The sequence below is a fragment of the Eschscholzia californica genome, unplaced genomic scaffold, assembly GCF_041429995.1.
Source record: "Eschscholzia californica isolate CP2 unplaced genomic scaffold, dmEscCali1.0.p SCAF_4, whole genome shotgun sequence".
NCBI classification, from domain to species: Eukaryota; Viridiplantae; Streptophyta; class Magnoliopsida; order Ranunculales; family Papaveraceae; genus Eschscholzia; species Eschscholzia californica.
Window position 1 is genome coordinate 18,323,860 of NW_028238461.1, and position 16,664 is coordinate 18,340,523.

Sequence of the window (16,664 nt, forward strand, 5' to 3'; positions counted from 1 at the left end):
CTAACAAAATTAGTTTTGAAAGTTAACTTAAGAGTTAAATTCATAAATTAAGAGAGAATTGAAGTGGATTCATCTGATTCTTCCTTTTCTAAAACACCTCTTATGAATCAGAAATATTGATTATAACTCATCTTATTAGCATTCCTTGGCATCACAAATGCCAGATGACAATGATTATAAAGAGCAACAACCAAGTGATTTTAGAGTGAGAAAACCACTCATAGACAGTTTCTAGAGAGAAAAAAAAGGAGAGAAACCCGAAAATTGTACTAAGAAAATCAAGATGTTGAAAGGGCTTTGAATATGGGTAAATGTCTAAACCATTATCTTGAAACAAAATTTTCAGGTCCCAAACCTGTTACATATAGGCCCATATTCAAGGAACTTTCAACATCTTCCTTTTGTCACACAGATCTGGATTTCTTTTTTTTTGCTCTCTCTAGAAAATGTATCCAAAGGTGGTTCTCTGACTTAAAATTCACTTGGTTGTTGCTCTTTATAAGCATCATCATCTGGCTCTTGTGACGCCAATGAAACGCAACACAAGATGAGTTAGAACCGAAATTTTTGACTCATAAGATATGTTTTAGAAAATCAAGAATCAAATGAATCAACTCAGGTTCTCACCTAATATACAAATTTAATTTTAAGTCCCCGTCTAGAACTACTTTGTTGAATGTTTTTAGTGCTTTTGTGTTAGAAATTGTATGCTTAACTTTTAATAACCACTTCATCCCTAACTTCAAAGAAAATGTGGTGGATTCTCTTACGGGATGGGCTAAAAGCACCCCCCCAAAGTGTTGTTAGCACCCCGGATTGTACATGGGACATCTCTAAATTTGTGTTTTGGATGGGTGCTAACAGCGGGTTGGGGGGTGCTTTTAGTCGCACCCTTCTCTTACAAGTCTAATGTTTAGGATAAGAAGATAAATACTAGAGAACATGAACATAGAGGCCAACAGAGAAGATTAAGATGAGTGGGGAGATATGAGAGAAAAATGAAATAATTAGAGACAGAAACAATAAAACCTAACAACTATGACAATTTTAAGGAGGGAGCTAACTGAAATGGAAAGTGGGCCAAGTGGGAACAGTGCACAATATTAGGGGTAACTAGACGAATTAGTCATGTAATTCAAGTAGTGTTTAATTCTCCACATTGTAAAATTTACAGAAAAAAAAAAATTAAGAGTCAAAGATGAAACAACTTAATATATGATATTTTAAAACAGATTGATTTTGTTGTTCCTGGTCAATTGTTACTTTCTTTCTAATTCATTAAATTTGTGAGAGAATCAAATGATCCACAGTAATACTAATCGACGGTGAAAATATAAGGTTCCTATAGACAAGAAGCAAACTACAATAACAAAGAAGTATATACTTTACCAATCCCTGATTTTCGTTACGACGAGGACCAAAAGTGAGTGTGAGAGAGAGAGAGAGAGAGAAATTTGGGTGGCTCCTCTGCTCATAACTTTGTACACTAGAATAAATAACAGAGATTAGGGCAACACGGAGAAATAAAAACCAAAAGATACGCGTAGAAATTCATGACATAACTTTTGTAATTTAGGAAACTAAATTATAGAAATTAAAGAGAATATTTTCAACCTTTATTCTTGATTAGTTTTGCCATTATTCTCTACTTACTAACGACATTCATGGCAATTGGTGTCGACCGTAGGTCTGGAACTAAATCTTGGATCTTTTTTACCTTATTCCATACTATTATTGAATATTTTTTCTAATCTTTTCAAAGATACCCTGGTTTTATTGTCGATAATGATAATCAAAATATAATGTCTACCAATTTTATTTGAATTGATCAATCAATTCTTTTGCTTTTTTCACATCTTCTTTTTCTCCTTTTCTTTTCTTTTTTTCTCTTCTTGTGTTATAGTTGTTATATATGAAACAAAGTTATAGTTCTTTCACTCTAATATTGTGATTTCTTTTGAATATGGTGAAATTTGAGAGAAGATGTGAGAAAAAGATGTAAAGAAAAAAATAAAATAATAATTGGATAAAGAATGTCTTGAGAATGGATTAGCTCATGGGAGGGTAAAATAGAAAATACAAAAAGAATCTGAAGAGGTAACTGCGGATAGCCTAATGATGGAGCCAAATAGGAATACTGAAAATATTGGGACCCAACTAGACGAGTTAGTCACGTTGGGTCACGTGGAAATCACCCATTTTTATTTTTTAGATAAGGAAAGTGAACTTACCTTCATCTTTGCCGGTACCGGCCCCGACTTTTGGGGGTTTTAGGTGAACGTATCGACGAGGCTCTTACACTTTAAGTCGAAAAAATATAAAAGTTAAAATATAATTGCAAGTCATGGGAGTCGAACCCCAGATCTTAGGTTCAAATTACTATGCCAAGTCTACTACCCAAACAAATGTGATGTACATGTGCATAAAATAACACATATAATAATATTATCTATATATAATGTTACTTAAATCGGGGACCCTCTAATTTTGGGGGGCCTAGGTGGGCCGCCTAGGCTCAGGGTCTTTGCCCCTTCATTTAAATCCTTTCACTTCAAGTTTTTCTCCAACAATTGAGATGCAAGGGTAACATCAAAGTAACTGCCCAAGTTTGCCTTTACATTCTTATTCTACTGGGAAAATAACAGGTAGTGTGAAGTTGTGGATTATGTGACGATCTTAGAGATAATTGAAATAGTCGACACGGTAATTTAACGTGGTTCGGATAATCACGACTTATATCTACAGAGAAATCAATAATAGTTTCATTAGTATTCACTAAAAATTTGGAGTTGTTTCGTTACATTGGTCAGACATAACTGAATGGACTAACCTAAAATCTAACAAATATTTATAGAGTAAATTAGATTTCCCGTTTCCTACTAATCTAGCAAAGTAAATAATATCCATCTAATAATAATATTAGTGATTACAAGAGATATCCCAAATATGTGAAACATCATATCTTGGATCTATATAATTTTTCGAACTTCAAATATCTTTAAGTATCCTGGAATATTCATGATCGTCGGATCTCATCATCTCGATCCGTCAGGCATATAACGTGTCTACACACATATCTCAAGATACAATACTAATCTTCCCCTCATTTCAACTTTCAAGCAAGTTTTCACGATGACGTGTTGTAAAATGAATAAAAAATGAAAAAGACTAGGGAATAAGAATAAGTATATAGACATACTTAACATCTTACTAAAAAAAAAATCATAATTGAATATTGGAGTTCATGTCAAAAGGTAGGGGCAACATAACAGGTATGGGCAACATAACAAGTACGTTGGAAACCATATTTCACATGATTGCTCATTATCTCAATTGAAAACAAAGAAAAATCATAGTAATTTTGTACAAAAAAAAAGGTTATTTCCTAAATGACCCCCAACTTTGTGACCAGCTTCCTGCGTAGCCCCCCCCTACTTTAACAAAAATACCCATATGGCTCCCTTTTTCAGTTACCGTTAACTTTTCGTTACTCTCTCTCCTCCATCTCATCTCCTCTCTCTCTGCCAAGTCACCTATCACGCCACATCATCATCTTCCCCGGCGAAGGTCACCGGCCACCCAAATTTCCGGCCGGCGACCTTCATAAATTTTTTTTCTCTCTCCTCTCTCTAAAAAAGAAAATTTTCTTCTTTTATTTATTTCCTCTCTCTCTCTAAAACTCCGGCGAAGGGGTCTCCCCTTCGCCGGAGATCGAAGCGACCTTCAAGATCTGTTCGAAACAGACCAAAATCAACCTAAAAGCTAAACAATAGAGAGAAATTGAAGATGGGTATTTCAGATTTCAAATTGGAAAGTCGATCTCGCGGCAGTGATTCATCTAGAGGTCGTGGTTCTTCTACATGGATCCTAAAAATGGGGGATTAGTTTCAGAAGATTGTTTTATTACTTTGATTTGAATTGACCAGTTAACTTAGGATTTTGATTTGATAAGTCCAACCAACGTTAATAGCTTCATGAAGTACACCACATAGAACCATATCTTGGGAACTATCAACTTTAAGAGGCAAATCTCCCCAATTATCACTTAGACATGGAAATAAATAGGGGTGAACATCGGTTGGATAACCGACTTTTTCGGCCAATCCAAAGTCCAAACCGAAGGGTTCGGTTTTTTCAAATCTAAATCCGAACCACTCCGTTCATGGTTTGGTTCGGTAACCGATCCGAACTATGCATGAACGGTTTGGATCGGTTGGATAACCGAACCACCTGTGATATTTTACCATATATAAAATTTCGCACTTTCAACTTAAAAACGTGGAACTAACTTAACTATTGAATTAAGCTACAACTCTCCACGTCATTTACTTCTGTTACACATGCATTAAGCTACGATATTAACAAACATGGAACTAACTTAACTATTAAATCTCAACCGTTCATAATTCCTATCATTTATATGTATATATATAATATATAAAAAATAACAATAAATGGTTTGGTTCGGTTTGTTCGGTTATCCGTCAACCAAATCCATAAACCGATCCAAACCACTCAGTTTTGCCATTTTAACATCCGAACCAATCCGGAATACTATTGGATCGGTATCCAAACTGTTGAAATCTGTTTGGATCGGTCGGTTTGGATACTAAATGAACACCCCTAGAAATAAACTATTGAAACTTGAAGATGTCTATTAATTGAATCATCCATTTTCTAAGAGGCAAATTGATTAATGGCTCTTCAAATAGAAGATGTCTATTAATTGAATCATCTGCTTTCTCTCTCTTAAGTGGGAATATGAAATGGATTAGGTACTTAGGTTGGTAGTGGGATTTTGAATTGGGTTAGGTTGGTAGTGGGAATATGATACAGGTCGCCATTTCTAGAGAGAGAAAGAGAATGGTAAGGTTTTTGAAGATCTTCTAACAATCATCATCAGCTTTGAACCAGATTTTCACTCCCCCAAATCGGATTATTGATTCTGACCATCTTCAGAAATAAATTAGATTCAGAATGAGTTTTTTTTTTTGCTGTTCAACGATCTATCTATCTTGGATCAATTTGTTTATGTGAGTTTCTCTTCATAGGTTTTTTTAGGGCTTTTCTCGAGAAGAAGAGAGAAAAAAGAAGATTTTTATGAAAAAAAAAAGTTTCTTTTTTGTAACGTTTGAAGTTCGCCGGCCGGAAAATTGGCCGGCCGGCGATCTACGCCGGTGAAGACGATGAGGTGGCGAGAAGATGAGGTGGCAGAGAGGTGATGAGATGGAGGAGAGAGAAGTGATGACTAGTTAACGGAGAGTTAACGGTAACTGAAAAAGGGGGCCATCTGGGTATTTTTGATAAAGTAGGGGGCTAGGCAGGAAGCTGGTCATAAAGTTGGGGGCTATTTGGGAAATAACCCTACAAAAAAACATGAAATTAATAACATGAGAAAGCCAAACTAGTTGATTAAACGATGTGCTAGGAAAATACAGATTGAAAAGACAAAAGGAGAATCAATCATCGAATTCATCTATCTACTCCATAGACCCGCAATAATGTTGGTATGGTGCTCGATTGACGAAGAAGAATCCAATTTTCAGCTTGGAACAATCGAGCACATTCCCAGTCTCTATCAATCTGGTCAACTGATTCTGGACTAAAGAGGGACCCAAGCTCGCCTGGAGCTGAGAATGGACTTAGGGCTTTGGCCAACGCCTTTACCCTCTGTTTTTCGAGATCTTCCTCGATACTGAGTTCTGCTTGAAAAGTCTGTCTGGATCTTGGCAATATGTTTATCCAGCATCCACAAAGTTTGCCGGAATAACTCTCACTTTAACAGGGACTTACGCTCCAACTGGATTTTCAGGCGTACCACAATATCTAGTTTTCATGGAAGTAGGTCAGTATGATGGGATGTCTGGGCTACGAATTCTCTAAGGGTGGCCTTCGCATCTTCGATTCTCTAGATCAACCCTCACTCGCAATCTTCTACATAACAATCCTCAACCACAAAATGTTGATTTGGCTTAGTAATAAGTTACAATGTTGCTCTTGATCTACTATCATTTGAAATATACTTCATTTTCTCGGCCATCACCACCCTCGTTGCAGAGAGATCTACAGCTAATTTGCGTTACTCAGACTCCGACACCTCAACCTCAGACAAAACTTTGTCATGCCCGAACTTTGGCTACTTTTAGCTTTGTTATAAGCTTACTTTACCCCTGCATATGTAGCCCCCAGGATATATGTTTTTACGAAGAACAACCAATCAAGAAAAGCAGTAAAGAAAGTAGACAATCACACATGACATATGAGATTTAAGTGGTTCGGTTAATGAGACCTACTCCACGACGAACAGTGGCGCGATGATATTCACTATGAACGAAGAACAAGTTACTGTTGGGTTATGGTGCCTCCTAGTGTTGTTAGCGGAATCTCAAACTTCTAATGTCTAGCAATAGTATCCCTAGGATCTCATGCATAAGCTGATAATCATAACTAAATTAACTAGTTTAGTGATTACCTTAATCGCTAGTTTTCTCTCTAACCTTTCCAATCGAATGCGAAGACCAATAGCCCAATTGTTGTTACTCTACTCAAGACACCCGAATGATCAACTTGATCTCCCACCTTGTTGCTAGCTAGAGCACCCATGGTGGTTTGATTGAAGAACCCCTTCTTCTTTTATGACTAGATATCTAGTTTGGGAATAATCTCTCTTTCTTTCTCTACTTGATGTTGTAGAGATTGAAAGCTTCTTGAGAATTTTTCTGCACCTTATTCAAGTCCTAAGAGACATTATATAGAACCCTAAGATAGAGTCCAACCCTAATTAGGTATCCTAAAAGGTCCCTTTTGAATAAGATCAAGGGTTTTATCAAAAATAGAAACTAGTTTCTATTTCTTGATATCCCAAGCACGGCCGGCCCTATGAAGCCCATCTTGGGCAGATATGACCGACCCCTTAATGGGCCCTAAAACTCCTCTTTTATGCCCGACCCAAATACCCTTTATTCGGGTCTTTTGTACTATCTTTGCCTAAACTTCTCTTAGGTCTTTGAGACATATTTATGGGACTCTCCCATGATTATATGTCTCATCCCTCTAGTCATATCATCCAATCAAATAGACATTCCTTGGTGTAACCCAATGTAGGATCCGATCGAAGTTAGCCGCGAATTACTAAGTAAGTCGATGATCGTAGTTGCTTTCTAGCTAAACACTACGACCCCTAAATCGTCCGGACTTGATGATCTTCATCTGTCCTATCCGACAAATTGCTCGCATTGCATCTTTGGTCGAAGGACATCTCCTTCAGTTACCAAGACATCTTTTAGGTTTTAGTTTATATCACTCATTGGGAACCATAATCCTAGTGCCTCACTACGTCTTTTTCCAATTCCAAAAATATATGCATACCCCTTACATTGATAACCACCCTAATAAACCAGGGCAAACACAAGAAAAATCGGTCGAGTAAAAACATTTACGGGTCACAAACCGGGTTGGACATCGACCCATATTCAAGATACTTATAACATCTTACTCCCACCGAGCCTAAGAGTCAAACTGACTCTCCCGAATGAGAGCGTTGATAACTTTCAACACCATCATCGCCTGCACCAACTCCATTCACTACGAAAAAGAACAGTTTAGCGGTGGACAAAACCGCAGCTAAGTGTTTTCAGCGACGACATAAAATCCGCCACCAGAACGGCCGTCGGGGATATTATTACTGACAGTTGGGAACGACAGCTGAAAAACCGTCGTTGATGTTTATTATTTGTGACGGCTTTAATAAGAAACTTGTCGTAGCGAAAGAATTTTGATATTTTACTTTCTGGTCCCGCTGAGAAACCATCGCTATTGTGCAGTAATGACGCAATAAAAACCGTCGCCTACTGATAAAACATTTTTTTTCATAATTTCCCAAATTGCATTGATCTCATGATTTCAAATTAATCTAATAAAAAAATATTCACAAATCATTCATATATGTATATTCAAAACACTATTCCAAGTATCCAACTCAAAGAAGAAAAAACAACGAATATGCATCACATTTCTAGATCGTTAAAACATTCAATTTTTCTTCTCTTCTAAAGTTTGAATACCTGCTATTCAGCTGCTACCACACCATATAGCTTTCTACTCCAAAATATTCAATTTTTCTTCTCTTCTAAAGTTTGAATACCTACTATTCAGCTCCTGCTATTCCAAGTATCCAACTCAAAGAAGAAAAAACAACGAATATGCATCACATTTTTAGATCGTCAAAACATTCAATTTTTCTTCTCTTCTAAAGTTTGAATACCTACTATTCAGCTGCTACCATACCATATAGCTTTCTACTCCCCCCATTCGCTGTAAAAAAGTACATAATTATTAAGATTATTAAAATTGATGTAGTAATTCAAAAGCTAGGTTTCCAATGCTTTAAATTTCATAATGAACTATATAGCAAGTTAAAATATGACCCACTCAAATCCAGAGGACAATCTGTGAAAATATAGAAGATTATTATTAGATTTCTAGCAACTAAATCAATTGTACTAGAATTTATTGCAGAAGAAATTCACCTATTCCAATAAATGATCAAACAGACAGATTATCATAATTCATATAGAGTAATGACAAAATTTAATTGCAGTTTTTGGCAATGTTGATTGCATTAAAACAGAGAAATTGGGTCTGGGAAGAGATAGAGAGGGTATTCATTGATCTCATGAATAAGATTAAAGAATCAAGAACGTCAAACAATTCTAACAGGGAGCATGAAATACCTAGAAACAGATTACTAGCTATGAATCTTAGAAACCATAAAAACCCAGAAACAGATTTTCGAGTTAAAATACATTCTTCATTAGAAACTGGAAGAATGAAAAAAGAAGAAGAGAATGAATAAGTACCTGCCGTATCGTACATGTATATAACCTAAAAACCATCCTCCATTTATATGCCATATCGCCTACCAACCCTGAACATAGAATAGTCCAATATCAACTACTTAGTCTTTGAAGTATTACCACCAATTTTTGGTACAACCCACTAAACTCAATTTACTTTTCTTCGTGTACAATCAAGTATTAAACAATGCTAAGAATGATTTGTTTTTAGACTTCACGAAACAAATAATTGAGACTTCACTAGAAGTAGATCGTGCAATAATAGTGACAATGGTGAAGTATAACAATGGTATATACTGCATATTGGCCAATTGTTTCAGTTTACATTGACATGGTTGGCAGTTCAAAGTAGTAAAAACTTGGTAATTAGTAGAGAAAAGTTCTCCCAAATCCTAAACTTTATACTTATTCAAGCTTAGATGTTTTACAAGAAAAAAGTGCATACCCATTTGTTTGCTTTTGCAGAAGTATCCAATTTGGGAAAGACAATGTCAACTTCGGACGAATTACACGACCTTATGATGTAAACCTATAAAACAGAGATGCGAAATTATCGACAAGAACCCATGCTGAATGCTCAATTGGCGAAGAGAAAATACCATGAGTTAGCTGTAAAATAAACAGAGATGAAAAATTTCAATAGGATGGGCCAAAAAATCACCTTGAACTTGGTAGCATTGACTAACTGAAAAACCAATGCATCACTATCGGCTAACTTGTGCACAAGGGAGAAACCTCTCCACCCACCACTCAGTCCCCACTTTCTAAGAAGATACTTAACTGTGGATACTACCCCATCCTCATCCAGCAAAGTCATTTTAGTATCCTCGTTTGGTAGATACAAATCACAGATTGGTTTGGGAAGTAGCTGCTGTTAACATATTGATATAGACTTCCACTAAGCAACATCATAATTTGATTCTAAATTCTAGATCCTGAATTCCATAGCAGATAGAAAGTGAACATTATCATGCAAAAGCAACCAGCTACATGTGAAGGACGCATGACTGAAAGGGAACTTGAGAGACAATCCATTTACCATCATATCTGATAGGGCAAACAGAATCTTCCGGTAAAAATATGAATTAGAAAGGAAAACGACAAGATATCCAAAAGTTTGATTTCTAACAAAATAAAAAAGCAAAGTTCAGCAAGAAAAATTCAGCTCCGTTGTTTCAAATTGGATTATTTTGAACTTTCTCTTGTCATTAATTTGATATTAACAAAACAAGTTAGAAAATTCGAACTCCGATTCTAGCTAATATGATTGATTTAATAGAAAGGATTTCTATTAGATCTTTTGATACTCAAATTCAAACACAAACACATGAAAAGATCTCAATATGTATATAAATTCAAACTCAGATTCTAGCTAACACATTCACATTAGATACAAAGAGGAACGAAGACTTAGAGCGGGAAACAATAAACCTCGGCATCAGCAGCTTCGTCTAAACTTTTTCTAGGGTTTACACTTCAGTAGCTTCATCTCTCTCTCTCTCTCTATCTCTCTTTGCGTATTTCTCTCTTTCTCGTTATCTCCGTGGCGGCTCGACCCGTTTGACAGCCGTGGCGTGTTAGACACGCCAAAGCCACACTAGACACGATTTTGAGTTGTGCCGTGGCGTATCGTGCCGTGGCGTGCCGTGGCGTGTCGTGCCCAGACTAAAAGGTCTTGGCACAAAAATGCCCATGGCAATGAGCCAGCCGTTGTCGTGCCGTGCCGTTCCCGTAACGGTCCCAACTGTTGTTGTGTCGGGTCGTGGCTAATGGGTCAGCTGTTGCCAAACGTAACAAAAGAAAGCACTAAATATTTTTTAAGTCAAACGTTGTGATCTATGTTTAAACTTTAGAATCTATGTTTATTTTATTACTTAATAATTTTATTAACTATTAATTTGATCAATTAACAACTACTTTAAACAAGATAACAACAATGTTTTGTAAATTAGGTACCCGTTTCTAATGTTCAACAAAAAACAAAAGTACCCGTTTCTAACGGGTTAACGTGTCGTGGCGGGATAGGAACGTCACGGGTCGTGGCGTGTCGTGTTTTCATTCCTAACGTGTCGTGGTTGACGAGTCTGGAAGCTTAAAATCCCAGACCCGCTTGACCCATGACGGGTCGGCACGACACGACACGCGACGTTCCGTGCCGTGTCGTGTTGCCTTATAAACGAGTTGTGCCAGTCCGTGTCCGTGCCGACATGACCCGTTGGCCACCACTACTCTCTTCTCTCGAACTAGGGTAGACGAGAAACTAGGGCAAATGGAAAGACAACCCAAGTTTTTAGATTTTGAAACATCTACCCCTTAGTAACACAAGTGCCTGTAGTAATTAAAACTGCTACTGACGGTTTTCTGGAGCAATAAGAAGGCGAAAGTCCCTCTTTTGTAGTGATTAGTATGTGCTCTGTCTACAAAATTAAGGGTTTTCGCGGGTACTATGGTTGATAGTGTTGACATAAACTTCAAAATCCTTGAAGTCTCAGCTTCGATTGTCAGGAGAGGTGGAATCCATGGTTCTATATTAAAAAAAAAGGTTGAGAGTAAAAGCGTTTTTGGAGAGAAGGTTTCATTTTTATTTTATTTTTTTCACGTTTTCCCTCTCAACTTTTTCTTTCTCTTTCTCGCTTTGCTTCTCTGCCTATCTCACTCCAAACAACCAGAGAAACATTTAAAGAATCTGACCTAAAGAAAAATAAGAAACTTTGAAAAATCAAACCTTGGACAACCAAACTAAAAATATCCTAACTCCAAAAGATTAAATTGGTTGAACAAACATGGTTTTTGTTGTACAAAACTCCAGTGAACCCTAGCCGGATCCGGCGAGGGTTCTTTTTGTTTAAACCCTCGTGAAATCCGGCGAGGGTTACGCAAAACCCGCCAAGTTTGACGGGCTTTCCTTTTTTTCTTGTTTTTTTTTTCATGTCTTTCTCAATATATATCCCCCTACTTTCTCTCTTGGCAGGAAAATTAGGTTAGGCGTCGTCTTACTGCTCCAGAGAACCTCATACCTTGGGCCGATCCAAAGTCCAAACCGAAGGCTTTGGTTATTTCAAATCTCAATCTGAACCAATCCGTTCATGGTTTGATTTGGTTCAACTACCGACCTAAACTATGCATGAACGATTTGGTTCGGTTGGATATCCGAACCACCTGTAACATTTTACCATAAAACAAAAGTTTTCATTTTCGACTTAAAAACCTGTTATAATTATACTTTAGACATGTTGAAAATTAGTATTGAGTCACAAACACTTACGTTTACATGTGCGTAATTAATCCGACATAAATTCTCAACATTCAAGGAAGATAAATAAACATAGGTTTTCTAATTGTTCTTTTTTATTTTCAGTTTTTTATTTTTTTAATATGGGAATATTTTGATGGAACTAACTTAACTATTGAATCTCAACCATCCATGATTCCCGTCATATATATTTATACATATAATATATAAAAATAATAATCTATGGTTTGGTTCGGTTTTTTTCGATATCCATCGACCAAATCAATTAATCGATCCAAACCACTCGGTTTTGACCTTTTACCAACCGAACGAATCCGGATCATCATTGGGTCGGTCTCCAAATCCGATCCAGGCTGGTTGGTTTAGATACTAAATGAACACCCCTAACCACTTGGCTTGGGTAAACAAGTTTCGACCATCGTCAACCCTGTTGATTACTCAACAACCGAGAACACGAAAAGTAGAGGTTTTTTTTTTGTGAAATTAAGTTTGTAGATAAAAATTACCTGGTCATCCAATCCTTTGGTAATGCCATTTTGTCGTGTCATTGGTTCAACTGCCCAACTTTGGTAACCACGTTGGTTTGGCTCTTCTGCTCTTTTTCTTCTTTGTTGAACTTGGCTCTTCTGCTCTTGTGCCTGGGGTATTGTGATACAGCAGTCACTATTTTTAGAGACTTTAATACTTGATTCGTTTGAGCTTCTATTTGATTTTCAGTCAAAAATAGTAATGAGTCTGACTAAGTTATCTCAATGTGACTTGTGTGTAGGACTTCTAGATACCAAAAAAGAATGATTGAAAAACTAGAAGTTCTTTTTTTTTTTTTTTTTGTTAAACTAAAAAAAAAGCTAGAAGCTCTTGGTAGTTTACTTGTTTTATTTTTATTTTTTATCCTACTTCTAATTTTCTTTTACTAATTTCTTCTGTAGTTTGGATGTCGACAAGTGTAATCGTATGATTTTCAGAACATGATTTCGGGTTGATCAATCTGAAGACTACAATCCGTTTGAAAATTACCGACAATCATAAAAATAACATAATTAGAAATTTTGAGACCATCTCTTTCAATACTTTGTAAGCCCCAATTGGGGGTGAATGAAATTGATGAACAAAGAGAACCTAGTAGCTACTGTTAAAAAACATGTTCTCACCTTGTGGATAAATACATATATTGTATGGTAAATCGTTGATCCGATTGTTGCCGTTTTTGTAATTGTACATCATTCTTCTAAACCTGGAATATCAACGAACAGAGTAGTAACATCTATTACATTCTAAATTTTCAGACAGTGAAGATGTAAAAAAAAAATGAATCAATTAAATACAATCCCTTAAACCAAATTGATTTTGTTATGATTCCCCAAATGAATTGTTCTTTTTTTTTCTAATTCACAAATTTGAGAGAAGAAACTATTTAGAATAAAAGTAATCAGCGAATGATGAACTATAAAGTTCTGACAGGCAATAAGCAAACTATAATAGTATCAAAGAGATTAGATATTTTACCGATCCCGGGTCTCCATTATACTGAAGCTATAGAGAAGGCGAGAGAGGTGTCGGCGACTACTCTATTGAGAACCTCATAAGCTAAATATATAGAGGGTAACTAGGGCAACACGTAGAAATACAAACCAAAAGATACATATTTAAATCACACTGCAGATCTTTTCCGATTCAAGAAACAAAATCACTAAAATTAAAGAGAATTTTTTCGATTTTCATTCTTGATATTTTGCCTTTAAAGAATCTATTATATAAAACAGAAGGGAAAACGATGACTGGGACAAACATCCTTATTTAATAAGAGATATTGTCTAGAAGCCCTTCTCAAAATTTAAGATATAGTCCTTCGTAGAAATAAAGTTACCTATTTAAAAACAATAATCTTTTCCTTCTAAAAATAAAATAACTAATTTAAGAAATAAAGAAACAAAATAAATTTCAAAGGTTAAAAAAAGAAATTGAAATCTCTCTCTCTCTCTCAATAGAATAAGGTTAAAAAAAGAAATTGAAATCTCTCTCTCTCTCTCAATAGAATACTAACTAATTTAAGAGAAAAGAAACAAAAAAGTAATACAAAAAAATAATAACTAATAAAAATCTCTTTCTCTCAATAAAATATAACAATAAATTTCGTGACATTTGATTGATATAAGTGTCCGTGCTCTAGGGCACGGGATATACCCTAGACAATACCCCTTCTCAAAATTTAAAATATTGTCTAGAAGCCCTTCTCAAAATTTAAAATATAGTCCTTCATAGAAATAAAGTTGTCTATTTAAAAAACAATAATTTTTTCCTTCTTAGAAATAAAATAACTAATTTAAGAAAAAAAGAAACAAAATAAATTTCAAGGGTTAAAAAAAGAAATTAAAATCTCTCTCTCAATAAAATAATAACTAATTTAAGAAAAAAAGAAACAAAAAAAAATAATAACTAATAAAAATATCTCTCTCTCAATAAAATATAACAATAAATTTCGTAACATTTGATTGATACAAGTGTCTGTGCCCTAGGGCACGGGATATACCCTAGGGCACGGGATATACCTTAGTAATATATTAATTTAAGTGGACAACCAAATTTCTTTATCTCTCTATACTTCCTAACCTTTACCGCCATCATCACCATGCAAGTGAGGAACAAAAACCCTTTGTAGAACATCATTCATGTCAATTAAATTACCTATTCATTCTCCTCTCTGTTTATGTGAAACAACTTGGTGGGGATATAAGGATTTAGATATTTTGGGATGTCTTCTTCCTATTTACTTAGTATATGGGGTTTGAAAATCAAATCAAACATATTTACTTACGATAGAAAAACAGATTAATTTGTGGAAGTGTAGTTTGTCTCTCTACATTATATCATGATTTGTTCCTCCACTGGTTTACTAAGCAGAAAACTATAAAAGAAGCAAAACAATTAGATAAACGGATGAAGAATGAGTTATTATTCTTACTAGGGTTTTAATAGATTTTTTATTCATCAAATTATAGGAACAAATATATAAGATAATTAGGGTTTCTGTTGTTGGGCAGTCTTGACTCATCAAGAGAAATACCATCATGGAGATGGTTGTTGGGTGGAGAAAGCATCTGTGAATTATGTGGAAGAAATTTACAAGAAATAAATTGTCCTCTTTAAAATTAGTTATATTTCAACCCAACATATTTGTCCACAAAAGAAATCTGTTTGTCCGTATATTGTCCACCTAAAATATAACAATAAATTTCGTAACATTTATTTGGTACAAGTGTCAGTGGCCTAGGGCACGGGATATACGCTAGTATCTACTAAAAGAATAAGGACAAGCGATCATGAATTGAAGTATGGATCTTCACGTGAGACCTTTATTACGTTGTTCTCTTTTTTTTTTGATAATTTTTTTTAATTCATATTGAAGACGCCCTAGTTATAATGTTGATGGGGGTCTTAACAAAATAATTCTAAATAATATTTTGTTGTGTTTGATACCAGAGAAAATAATTCCATGGAAATAAAAGTTCTTTCATTTGGTTGTCATTTATTATTTCGTGGAATTAGAAATTCTGTTATTTGGTTGGCAACTCACTTCCGCAAATATAATTTTAATTAAAAGCTTTTGTTCATGCCTTATGTAGTCAAAATGATATTTTTACCTTTGTGGTAAAATTACATTTTTACCCTCGTGTTGGTAAAATGATATTTTTATCCTTGTGTTATCAAAATGACATTTTACCCTTATGTGTAAAATAACATGTTACCTTATGTTGCTAAAATGACATTTTTACCTTTATGCCATTAATATGACATATTTACCGCTATGCTGTCCAAATGATAATTTTATCCATGTTGTCAAAATGACATTTTCATCTTTACGTTCTCATTTTGGTGTTAGAGGTGGTAAGAATGTTATTTGGAAAACATAATACTAAAATGTTAGTTTGATTTTATAAAAGGATACATATGTTATTTAACAACATAAGGATATCCCAAAAAAAAAGACAACATAAAGGTAAATGTCATTTTTGTATTATAGATAAGTATTCAGGTTTCAAGTATCTAAATATATTAAAATAATATTTTTTAGTATTATTTTTGACTTTCCATGTAATCTAATTCCTAGGATGGAGAAAAGAATTAAAATTGGTGTATTTCACTCAAATAGATTTCTAAGAAAATTGAATCCATGGAAATACACATTTTATCAAACGGTATAAATACCTATTTGCATAAAAACTCTCTTATTTCTATGGAAATAGGTGACATCAAACACAACCTTAGAAGTAAGTAAAACACAACAAACATTTCATAATTATTATTTGGGTAAAAATACATATAAAGATTAAAATACCCTTTTGACGTGCAACTAATTTTTTATTTTTTGTTTAAACATTAAATGTATATGACTTTTTATTAAGATGTTGATATCTATAAAATTTATATATTTAGAAAGGATTGTTCATTATCTTCTAACAAGATCCAATTTCAATACTTTTTCTTCAAAAAAAAGTTTTCAAAAAAAAAAACGCACAAACAGAGTTTGTCATATTTCTTTTGCAAAGTAAGTTTGC

At 34.7% G+C, this 16,664-nt stretch overlaps 1 protein-coding gene across 1 annotated transcript; it reads right to left on the minus strand.

Annotated features, from left to right (window-relative positions):
* Positions 1-7,910: 7,910 nt before the first annotated feature.
* Positions 7,911-15,454, minus strand: LOC147543371 (B3 domain-containing protein At3g19184-like). The gene is made up of 8 exons (XM_086636101.1): positions 15,394-15,454; positions 13,615-13,855; positions 13,260-13,342; positions 12,615-12,746; positions 9,517-9,723; positions 9,301-9,384; positions 8,859-8,926; positions 7,911-8,313 (listed from the first exon to the last, which is right to left on the minus strand). Exons 4-7 carry the CDS (start codon positions 12,654-12,656, stop codon positions 8,918-8,920), a joined length of 342 nt encoding a protein of 113 aa, XP_086492227.1. The 5' UTR covers positions 12,657-12,746; positions 13,260-13,342; positions 13,615-13,855; positions 15,394-15,454; the 3' UTR covers positions 7,911-8,313; positions 8,859-8,917.
* Between the last annotated feature and the right edge of the window lie 1,210 nt (positions 15,455-16,664).

What these genes read in the sequence shown, in the direction of transcription:
- LOC147543371 (XM_086636101.1), bottom strand. Translation starts at nt 12,656, where the DNA reads ATGACACGACAAAATGGCATTACCAAAGGATTGGATGACCAG. An exon ending in CCAAAGGATTGGATGACCAG is followed by an intron (nt 9,724 to 12,614) that starts GTAATTTTTATC and finishes TGTTAACAGCAG; the next exon opens with CTACTTCCCAAACCAATCTG. An exon ending in TCAATGCTACCAAGTTCAAG is followed by an intron (nt 9,385 to 9,516) that starts GTGATTTTTTGG and finishes TCTGTTTTATAG; the next exon opens with GTTTACATCATAAGGTCGTG.